The sequence below is a fragment of the Gastrolobium bilobum genome, unplaced genomic scaffold (genome assembly GCF_033153095.1).
Source record: "Gastrolobium bilobum isolate Gb01-03AN ecotype WA unplaced genomic scaffold, APGP_CSIRO_Gbil_v1 utg10101, whole genome shotgun sequence".
In the NCBI taxonomy this organism is placed as follows: Eukaryota; Viridiplantae; Streptophyta; class Magnoliopsida; order Fabales; family Fabaceae; genus Gastrolobium; species Gastrolobium bilobum.
The window spans coordinates 109,294-121,901 of record NW_026895133.1 but is presented as its reverse complement, the minus strand read 5'-3'; the positions used below and the strand labels follow the sequence as shown (position 1 = coordinate 121,901).

Below are 12,608 nucleotides of genomic sequence, written 5' to 3'. Positions count from 1 at the left end.
ATAAAAGATATCAACCCAAAAGAAGTGGGTAATGAAGTAAAAAAAAAGTCTCCATAGAGCCCAAACAGCAGAACAACAGACAATGTTGTAGAAGCCTCTAAACGTCCCCAACAGCAAAAAAAAAAAAAAAAAAATCAGATCTGATCAAAGGAGGTACGAGTGGCCAAAAAAATCTAATTTTTATGACAAGTATAGGTCTCTGAATGTCTCAGACAGCAACAAAAAAAATCAGACCTAATCAAAGGAGGCACGAGTGGCCAAAAAGATCCAATTTTTATGACAAGTAGAGGTCTCTGAATGTCCCAAACAGAAACAACAAAATCAGATCTGATCAAAGGAGGCGCGAGTGGCCAAAAAGATTCGATTTTTATGACGAGAGCAAAGACCCACTGCTGGAAACGTTCGTAGATTGATAGATCTGGAAAAACGGAGTCAAACAGTGGTTCTCTTGGTCCAAAAGGTCCCCGAAAATTTTTTCCGGTGATGGCGAGAGGCTAACAAATAGAATTCAAAGGCGTCAGTTGCGGAAGCATAGCCCTCAAGATCGAGAGCTCTAATACCAACTTGAAAAAGGTAGTGAAATATATTATTGAATTGTGTTTTAAGAGGTTTCTATTTAAAGAGAGTAAACAACCTAATGAATTAAGTTCTAGAATGAATAAATGAATAAATAAATAAATAATTACAATTATTTACAACACAAACTAGATTGACTATGGTACCTCATTCAACTAGATTGTCTAGGTTCATCGGCATCCACTCTGAAAGAAGTCACTTGCCCAATAGTTATAAAGTATTTATATGTTTAAAATTTCATTATTTAATAAATGGAAACTTTAAGAAAATAAGAAACAACTTGAGTTTATAGAATTGGCCCTAAACACTCGCCATCGGCACTGATTGTTTACATGAATTTTCTCTTGAAAGTTAGTATATAGTTAAAGGGGTAGGTTATATTTATAAACTTTTTTGTTTACAAACTCTTACAAACTACACTAAGTACGACCGGTCATATTTTAATCATGCAGTGTACGACCGGTCATACTTAGTGTAATTTGTAAAAAAAAAATTGTAAACGGATCTTATCCCATAGTTAAAATCTTTTATTATACAAACGAGGTAACTTACGGTGGAAAATATTGTTTATTGCTCATTATGCATATACTGCACACATATCTTACTGTTTTTTTTTTTTTTTTAATAACTCTTGAAGAGGAGAGAGAAAAGAGGACACGAAAATATAATTTTTTAAAAAATGGGTTATAGTATACGAAGTTTTGCTTATTGACTTACAAAACTTCTCCGCCTTCACGTATACGAAGTTTGAGAGACAAAAATAACGTGCAGGTAACGTTTGTCCACAAAGTCGTAATCCACTTTTGTGAGAAACAAAAAATATACTAATCAAACCTTCTCTCCATTTATCTCAAACGTAACTTTTAAATGATAATTAAGGTGTTTAGTCTGTCATTAATGTACTTGATTGTTGCGTCGAATTTGGTCTTTATTAACGATTGTGCAATGTGCTTGAGAGGTTGCTTCTAGGTTAATATACAAAAAAGATGGAGCAATACAAAATAGAGTAAATTTATAAGGCAGTATGTAGAGGCACGTAGTGAATGAAGAGTTCCCGTAAGTGAGGATGGAAGAGACAAACACTATGTCATGCTGATGCATACGGATATTAGCATTGACTAAGCCAGAAAATTTTTTAAAGGTAGCGAAAATAGTGTAAATTTTTTCTTAGAAATAATACTTAATATTAAAGATTTGTGTAAACTTTAAGGGGGGACGATCGCCCCCGCTAACCCCTCCTTCGTTCCACCACCGGATATTAGGGAATAGTGTTATAGTGGACAATGTAAATGGCACAAATCAAGAATCTAAAAAAAATAAGGTAATTAAGGTAGTGTATTTACTATTTAAGGTATAATAAATATCAGAAATCATTTTCTTATGTTATTGAAAAAAAAAATTTCTCCTTCAAAAAATATATATATATATAGGGTTTGCTTTTTCTGCAGTTACTGCAGATAAGTTATATGCAGTAAGCCAATACGACGTCGTTTTGAGGCGAAAATCATGGTGTTTTTGTAATTTTAATTTATTTCAGGGTTATAATAGTTGTTATATTTATAATTTTTTAAGATTTCAATACCAAAACGACGTCGTTTTGTGAATAAATGCAGATAATTTATCTGCATTAACTGCAGAAACATTTTTCCCATATATATACATATATATATATATATATATATATATATATATTATAGGTAATACATAGTTATAATATTAAAACTATTTTTTTTTCTCTTTTTTCTTTCTGACATTGTCAATTGACGTGACGAAAAGAAAAATAATAATTTGACTATTATAACTATGTACTATTTATAGTACATGATTTTTTTTACGAGATAATTTTTTTTCAATAACATGAAAAAAATGGAACTAGTAAATATTTGTTTAAAAAAAAAGTTGTGGAGATGTACAAGTGCATTCTCCAATGAAGAGAATTTTAAATCGAATTTGAATAATTATGAGATTCATTATAAAAAGCCATCAATCTATTGTCTACACCCACAACCCTTAGATTTGTATAGATCCACCCAACAACAAATCATGGAGAAAACAACACACATAGCTGTTGTTCCCGGACCTGGATTTAGCCATCTAGTCCCTATTCTCGAGTTCTCTAAACGACTTGTTCAGCTGCATCCTCACTTGCATGTCACAGCCATCATTCCCACACTTGGTAATCCCACAACTATCTCAAAAACCTTTATTGAAAATCTTCCACCAAACATAACCTCAACATTTCTTCCACCCGTGAACCCCAATGACCTACCACAAGGGCTTGCAACTGGAGTCAAAATGCAACTCACAGTGACACATTCTTTGCCACTTTTACATCAAGCCTTAAAGTCCTTGACTTCAAGGACACCCCTTGTGGCTTTGGTGGTTGATAACTTTGCCTATGAAGCACTTGACTTTGCTAAAGAGCTCAACATCTTGTCATTTATTTACTTCCCTAAGTCAGCTTTGACACTATCTATGTACTTTTACCTACCAAAGTTGGACGAGGAAACATCACGTGAATTCAAAGATCTTCAAGAACCTATTCAAATGCCAGGTTGTGTACCACTACATGGCCGTGATCTTCATCACCAAATTCAAGATCGATCAAGTCAAGGTTATGAACTATTCCTTCAACGTGTTAAGCGATTCTCCTCAGTGGACGGGATCTTCATCAATAGTTTCCTTGAATTGGAAAATGGGCCCATAAAAGCATTGACTAAGGAGGGTAGTGACAAACCTCCTATATATCCTGTTGGGCCCATTATACAGCTTGGGCCCAATGATGAGTCTAATGAGTTAGAGTGTCTAAGGTGGTTAGACAAACAACCACCTATATCTGTTTTGTATGTTTCTTTTGGGAGTGGTGGCACACTATCACAAGCCCAAATTATTGAACTAGCTTTGGGTCTAGAATTGAGTAAACATAAATTTTTATGGATTGTAAGAGCACCTAGTACTTCAGGTAGTGGTGCTTACCTGAGTGCCCAAAATGAGAACCCGTTGCAATTTTTACCATATGGGTTCTTGGAGAGAACTAAACAGCAAGGCTTGGTTATTCCATCATGGGCACCCCAGATTCAAATTCTTAGTCACAATTCAATTGGTGGGTTTTTGAGTCACTGCGGTTGGAATTCAACACTTGAGAGTGTGCTGCACGGTGTGCCACTTATAGCATGGCCACTCTTTGCAGAACAGAGAATGAATGCGGTTATGCTTTGTGATGATCTGAAAGTGGCACTGAGGCCAAATGTTAATGGCAATGGCATTGTGGAAAGGGAAGAAGTTGCTGAGGTGATAATGAATCTGATGGAAGTTAAAGGAGGAAAAATGCGCAAAATAATGAAGATATTAAAAGAAGCTGCTATTGATGCATTGAAAGAAGATGGGTGTTCTACAAAGACCCTGCATCACTCAACATTCAATTGGAAAAATTTGCTTTGAAAATAGGCTTTCTGAAATCCTTTGGCTAGGATCCTGCTTTGTTCAATTCTTGTTTTTCAATTTTTACTTTATCATGATGTGAAAGTCATTAGTGGTTCGTGCCTTACTAAATAAAAGTTTCTCTGTTTCGCTTTCATCACTTATCCATCCAGTTTGTCATCTCAAATAATGTTGCTAATTTGCCCGTAAAAAATCATTAATTCATCAAACTTTTTGATATGTTTAAGGGAAAAAAAACATTTATTTGATTAAAAAAATATCTTTGTAATGAAAGTTAAGAGATTGAGTTTCTAGTGAAAAAATGTACTTAAACTAAGGCTACTTCCATGGTTCCCCCAACTAGGAGATGACAGGTTAATAAAAAAAGCTTAACTAAATATAAATTACAAGGGAAAAGATAAATGGGTAAAATATCAGAATGATTTTTTAAAAAAATTATCAAAAGAAAAAAAAATATCAATCTAGGGCGCATCCCACATGTGCAAGATGTGCACCACATAAATTGTTCTAGTAACTTAACAGATACACATTAATCAACAAAAAATATCAATTAATTGCACTACTAGAAAAAATCTCTATAGCGACGGAATTGTTATGAAAATTCTGTCGCTAATTTCATCCTCTATACTACTTTTCGTCGCAAATTTCTTCGCAAAATCGTTTGCGAGGGAATTTGTGACGGAAAATAGTAGCGAGGATGAAATTAGCGACAGAATTTCCATAGCAATTCCGTCGCTATACAAGTTTTTTCTAGTAGTGTTGTGATAGTTAATTGATTGCTTCCATTGTCACCATTAATGCAACAACGTTTCAAATTATACTTTAATAACTTCTGGTATACTCGTGTGATGTATGATTTAACATAATCAATTAATTGTGTTAGACTATAATATAAACCATTAAAGAGACCATTACCTAATAGCTTAAGCTTTTGGGTTGAAATGGTTCTTTACATGGTATCAGAGCCTCGTGTCCCGGGTTCGATCCTCACTGCCCCATGTAACACCTCGTGTATACCCGGTTTGTTAACATGTCATCGTATTAAGCCACGCTTAATTAAAAATGCGAAATATTCTTTTTCTTTTCAATTATGATGTCATTATCATTACCAAGTTGAATTACTTAATTCATTTCCAAAACATTGCCTGTATGTAAATGCAAAAGACAGATATCTATACTGGATAACCTCATATCATAAATAAGATCATTAACTGAGTCTCTAGTCACGGCACTACAACACGTAAGCCGGACAATCCTGATAGTTTATACACTCAAATCTAAACAACGATACATAATCAAATGTGACATGGACAATCCCCATGCTCACCAAATAAGGCAACAAGGCCCAACCAAGTCTCAATTCAATAACATAACAAGAAACTAAAAGCATAATAGCAACAGGCATAATCCAGCATCCAACATAAGCAGCAAAACAACATATAAATCAGCTAAGCTCCGGCCTCCTGCCGCTAGAGGTCTCAACCCCCGCATTTCCTGAACCTGAAATATGTGCCCCAAACGTGGGGTGAGATCTCTAAATAGAAATCTCAGTAAGACAAGGGGTCCTCAAGGATCTTCCACCCCAAGCTCACTTGCATGTGCGATATAAGTTCTAAAAGCAGTAATTCAATATCAGTTCCAAATCAGTGCAATGCAGCAGATAATCATGTCATGTGTGTTATAACTAATCTACTGACAGAGAAATGCAGGAATGCGTCTATTACCCACACTAGTGCAAGACGCCACTTGCACCCACTCACAGTGTCACCATCTTGTATGACACCACATGCTCAGGCTTACCGTCTAAGTGGAACAACACATACATATTATAAGTCATTGCACATAAAGCTCAACAACATTTTCAATTATCAAAGCATGTATACACATCATGCATTTAAATCATCCCCTCATGGGGTATGGTGGAACCACACAATGGCTAAATCGAGGACACGAAAGCTTACCTTGTAAGCTTACTATCCAAGCCAAGAGTCCAACCAAGAGGTCACACTAGCTCAAAGCCCACAAATAGCACAATCACAATCTGTTTATATAGTAAATAATCATCAATAACCATTTACCAAGGTTACATTTAGTGATTAAGGCTTTCCATCTCATTTTAAGTCATTTTAGGCAGTTTCTGCAGGAGGTATTCGAATACTCCTCGATGAGTATTCGAATACTCCCTGTCTCCAGAAATTATTCGATTACTTTCACTAAAGTATTCGAATACCACAAGGTATCCGAATACAAACACTATAGTATTCGAATACTATCCAGTATTTGAATACTAACTCAAAGGTATCCGAATACTTTTCTTCCCAGAAAAGTATCTCAATACTCCTGCAAGGAGTATTCGACTACCAGAGGACAAGTATTCGAATACCACCCGAAAAGTATTCGAATACTTCTCCTCCAGAATGCAGAAATCCGAACTGTCATCTGCATAATTCCCATTCTAAGTATTCTAACGTGATTTGGAGTCCAAAGACTCCCTCAACAGATGTTCATTAGCATGTTATGAACTCAGAAACACATTCCTTTATTCAAATGGTCCAAGTTTTACTTTTTAACCGATTAAACAAGCTTAAATCATCAAAATGACAAAGAGGTGATCATGGTATACCTCTAAGGCTCACAACTCCGAAAATGAGGCACAAAAGGGTCCTCTACTCAGCACCACAAAACTGACTTTTCCAAGTCACGAAAATACCACACAAGCTTGGATCTTTCTACTCAAAGATGGCTCCTTGAAGACTCCAAAGGCGAGGAAATGGCTCTCACCAAAGAGGAACACCAACTCAGCCCACACAAACCACCCAAGGGCATAACCAAACTTAGCAAATAGGGACCTTTGACTCACACAAGCCTTGTTCTCACTCACCTAAACCACTTTGATAAAGGAACTATGAACAAAGGTGGTCACTTTGGTGGAGTTTGAGAAGGAAAGGGCTATGGAAGATAAGAGGGAAGGTGGCAGCTGAAGAATACTCAGAAATCTTAATGTAGGCAGCCTCAATATGGCCTAGGGTTTTGTGCGCTCAGGCTTATATAGGTTCACTTAATTAACCACACAGTATTAGCACTAATAGCTACGCTTATCGTTTTAGTCTCAAACTTGAGATTCAAAACCTACTCATTTTTCTAAGATTTTTCATATTTTTATTTTATTTTTCGCAGCACATTTCCGGTACGCGCTTTTACATAGCCAATATCAGTTCTGACACCAGTTCTCATTATTCCGACTTGAAACTTGACATACTAGTCTTAGGTATTATTCTAAGAATATTCTCACACTTATTATAATTTTTCGGGATGGTTCATCGGTACGCACTTATACCGTGGAGCAGAACCGGTATATGCACTTTTCGTAAGAAAAGAGACTTTCAACATTATTAATTACTTTCTATAATTATTCAAGTCTTCTCATAATTATTAGGGTCAATTATGGAATTATTTCCTAATTCTCATATTTATTTAATTAATTTCCTTAATCAACGGTGCAGGTTCTTACACCCCCACTTTCTCTTGTGGAATTTTCTTAGCACATGTAGGTGGACCTGTGCATTATCCACCCTTCAAAGTCAATGGGATCTCGTATGAGGAGGCGTGTTAGAGTATAATATAAACCATTAAAGATAACCTCATTTAATAGCTTAAGCTTTTAGGTTGAAATGGTTCTTTACAAATTGTATCAAAAAAATAAATAACATAATCAATTAATGATGGATTTTATCTTCATGGCCTATATATGTAATTCTAAGGACTTTTTTGGGTGGCATAGAGGATATTTATTTGATTTAATTTCTAGACTAAGGTATCTTAAATAAAAATATAAAAAAAAACTAACCGATAGTTGAAAAGTGTTTTTATGTTCAAAATTTAATTATTAAAATAATGGTAGCTCAGTTGGTGCTAAAGAACTAAGTAAGTGGTGGTGAGAGTTGTGTTCGATCCTCCTCAAAATAAAACTATTTGCAAAGTGATGAACCAATTGGAATATTTCTATATATATATATATATATATATATATATATATATATATATATATATATATAAGAAAATGAGAAACAACTTGATTAAATAGAAGTGATCATAAACACTCGCTTTAAAAAAATATAAATATCAGCACCAATTTTTTCTTATATTTCAGATGTTCCTTTTAGTCCTTTTTCCTTATATCTACCTTTAGGGTGTGTTTGGTACAAGTTTTATTTTGGGTTTGATGGAGAAGTGTGGGTGGATATTAAAAAATACCATGTTTGCTTCAAGTTTTTGAAAAAAAATACTAGGCAAATAGGAAGGCTAGGAAACTACTTTGGTGTTGATTTTTGGATGAGATTCATTGTTACAAAATACCACTTGAGATATGGTATTTTGAGATAACTGGAGAAGTAGAAAAACAGGTGCAAAATTCCTCTCAAACATAGATTTTGCAAATTTAAATAAATTTTCCCGGAAATATTTCGGTCAACCAAACATATATTTTTAAACTTTTTCATCAAACTGACTTTCCTACCATTTCTCCAGTAATTATATTTTTCTGCTAAAAAAAATTTCTCCTCTACCAAAGCCTCTTTATTTCTTGCATTATCTCTCCTATTTTTCCATTCTCATTTTCTTTTATTTCATTTTTTCACTTTATTTCTTTTCTCTTATTATTTTATTTATTTTCATCTATTTCGCTTGATTTTTTTTTGCTCTTTTTCTGAATTGTTTAATGCAATGTTTTCATTTTTACTGTTATTTATAGTTCTTTTAATTTTTTTATACTTTTCATTTGAGTTCATCTGTCATCGATCCAAATTAGTTTGGAATAAAGATGATGTTCATCAGCACTAATTGCTTACATTAATTTTTTCTTGAAAGTTAATTAGTATAAAGTTAACAAAGTCATTCATTGAATAAACTAGCTAAGTAACTTCCTGTAAATAATATTGTTTGTTGCCCATACATCAACACCTCACCTTTCTCGTGGTCTTATTATTATTATTAATATATTATTTTTATTTTTATTATTATTTAATTCTTCAAGAGGATAGACAAAGGAGATGGGTACAAAATAATTTTAATAGGGTTATGGTATGTTTCGAATAACTATTATGTATGACCTTTCTTTTTTTATATATAATGAACTAATTAATTTAAACTTTTTCTACAGCTTGCCTGTTCCAGTACTGTTTCTGTTTAAGTTACTAATTTATTAATGATTTATGGCATAATTTTACAGTTTTAAAACTCAATTGAAGATTATAACAAACGCATGTAATTTGACGTTATATTATCTCTCGTAAAACAAGAACTGAAATGAAAATGTAACTTAACCTTTAGGATGTGTTTGGTACAGGAAAAAAAATTTGGTGACCGGGAATCATGATTAATGAGAATTCAGTAGAAATTGAGTTTACTTGGAATCTTACGAAAGATGTGTTTGGTTCGCCAAAATATTACCGGGAATACTGGGTAAAAATTACTGATTCCATATTTGGTTTAGAACGAAATATGACTTGGAATATGAGGTTATTTTACAAAAATAACCCCAAACTATTTTTACTTTTATAATTGATAGATTGGGTCTAGATTTTTATGTGTATTGGAGTATTTTTGTCTCAAAATTTATTGTTGTGCTTTCCCTTTACTTGGTATTCTGATTGGTATTCCGAATTACCATATTATTTTTGGTAATCTGAATAGTGACTTTTCTTTATAAATCAAATTACCGGTAATCCTTGGATATCCGGGAATCGTAATTTATTCCTTCTACCAAACGTGGTAATTACATTTACCAAAGAAGGATTACCGGTAATCCTCTCCAAAAACTTGAACCAAACACCCTTTAATAAATTTCCACATTATATATACATATAGATAGATAGATAGATAACTGGAACTCACCTTAAGAACAATTTATGGTGGCTATGCGGTACAATCTCAAAACCTTCAGTTTGTATTTCCAGATTATAAGGGGTTTCAAACCAAGTGAGTTGCATACATATATATATATAAATTCATCAATATTTCTATAAACCAGGTTCATATTATTAAGAGATCAAAGTACCCTTAATTTCATGGAGACCACAACTCACCTAGCCATAGTTTCAGTTCCAGTATACAGCCATCTACGCTCAATTCTTGAGTTCACCAAGAAACTTGTGCATCTCCACAAAGACCTTCATGTCACATGCATCAATCCCACGTTTGGTTCTCCTTGCAATAACACCAAAGCCCTTTTTGAAGCTCTTCCATCAAACATAGACTACATGTTCCTTTCACCGGTAAATTTGGAGGACCTCCCACAAGAGATTCACCCTGCAATCCAAGTTCAATTCACAATCTCCCGTTCTCTGCCTTCAATTTATGATGCTTTGAAAACACTACATTCTAGATCAAAACTTGTTGCACTTGTTGCTGATGGTTTAATAACTGATGTGCTACCATTTGCCAAGGATTTTAATATCTTGTCTTATACATATTTCCCATCCACAGCCATGTTACTATCACTCTGCTTGTACTCTTCCATGTTGGACAAGACAATTTCTTCCGAGTTCAAAGACCTATTAGAGCCTATAGAGATACCTGGTTGCATTCCAATTCATGGCACAGATCTCCCTGACCCACTTCAAGATCGATCTAGTGAAGAATACAAGCTGTTTCTTGAAGCTAATGAAAGGTTCTATTTAGCTGATGGTGTATTGGTTAATAGTTTCCTTGATATGGAAGAAGGGACCATAAAATTCTTGCAACAACAAGAGGGTAAAGGAATCCCTTATGTTTATGCAATAGGACCTTTTGTGCAGAATGGATCATGTGGTCAAGGAAGTAGCACAGAATACATGAGATGGTTGGATAAGCAGCAAGACAATTCAATCTTGCATGTTTCATTTGGAAGTGGTGGGACACTTTCTAATGATCAAATAAATGAGCTTGCTAGGGGATTGGAATTGAGTGGTCAAAAATTCTTGTGGGTATTAAGGCCACCTAATAAATTTGGCATTGTTGCTGATGCTGGTGCTGTAAAGGAGGATCCTTTTCAATTTTTACCAAATGGGTTTTTGAAGAGAACAAAAGGGCAAGGTTTGGTAGTTCCTTATTGGGCACCCCAGACTCAAATCCTTGGTCATAAGGCAATTGGTGGGTTTCTATGCCATTGTGGTTGGAATTCCACGCTTGAAAGTGTTTTTCATGGTATTCCCCTAATAGCGTGGCCACTCTTTGCTGAGCAAAAGATGAATGCAGTTTTGCTAACTAACGGTTTGAAAGTGGCTCTTAGGCCTAAAGTTAATGAGAAGGGTATAGTGGAAAGGGAAGAGATAGCTGAGGTCATTAAGAATCTAATGGTAGGTGAAGAAGGTAAGGGAATTCAACAAAGAATGAAAAAGTTGAAAGGTGCTGCTGCTGATGCTGTGAAGGAAGATGGATCTTCAATGAGGACCCTAACACAGTTGGTTCTTAAATGGAAAAGTTTGAGGGTTGCATGAGGGAACTAAAACTTTTGCACCAGTTATTAAATTTTATATAAAAAGCTATGCAGAACTTTTGAAGATTTATGCATTTGTAGTCCTAAGAAATTCTCCACACATGACAAATCACAAATTTAATAACTGTTGCATAACTATTGCAAATTCCATACAATTGCATACCTATTTCATTAACTCGAGATTGCATTGAGGTAACTCCTTTTTAATTTCAGCAGCTTATATCTAATCAATATTTGAATTGACTGACTTCTTGTTCGAGTTGGCTCTTTTTGTATGTTAACTCTAACTTTTAAGATTTCATCATCTTCAATTGCCCAATTTAAGCCTTTAGGTATAAAAACAATAAAAATTTCTTTTTTCAAGAACGGTGTTGAGAGAACAAAATTGTTGTCATAAAGACTCTTAATTTTCATCATAACAATTATAAATTTCTTCTAGAGTTAGATAGCAGATAACCACACTGACATGTATAAGTGATGCACCTAATAAATGGTATAAATATACTTGTGTGTACTGTTTGTGCTCTTAAGTGTATATATCAATCAAATTTATGAACACAATTGTGCAAATATACACTATCGATTAAGTGATACAGAATGAGAAGGATATCGTCCCCTCGGAGAAAATTAGACAATAAAACTATGTGAATTGGAAGTAAAATGTAAGGAAAGGAACCAATGAATCAATTGTGAATTGAAATTGAAAGAAATATAAGTTATGCAAGTTAATAATTCAGAGTAATCTAACAATGAGTACAGATAATGAATTAATAGATTCTATTCATTTAAAATTGCATATCCACGGAAACACACGTACGAGATGCAAAACTCACTTTTGTTACAACAATTCAAAATAATTATCCAGATCACTCCAGCAACTCTTGTTTCCCAACATTCAAGCATTGTGTCGTAACTACTTCCGAGTTATTCATAAACCAGAATTTGTTTAAGCAAATGTTTATCTCAAATTTTTGGATTCGTGTAATGAACATATTACTATATTCACAAAGGAAGATTAACTCTTAATATTTCCACACATCTTTCATTAGAAAATCACATTCAATTCCTTTCCAGAAAATTAAATCTAAGTAATCATTAATTAAGAGTTGACTAGACT

General features: G+C 34.0%; 1 protein-coding gene across 1 annotated transcript; it reads left to right on the top strand.

The window, feature by feature from the left end:
• Window positions 1-2,619: 2,619 nt before the first annotated feature.
• On the top strand, window positions 2,620-11,492 carry LOC133288697 (uncharacterized). Its single transcript, XM_061486541.1, is given in 2 exon segments — window positions 2,620-4,052; window positions 10,070-11,492. Coding segments are annotated over 2 exon segments (2,856 nt in total).
• Window positions 11,493-12,608: the final 1,116 nt, after the last annotated feature.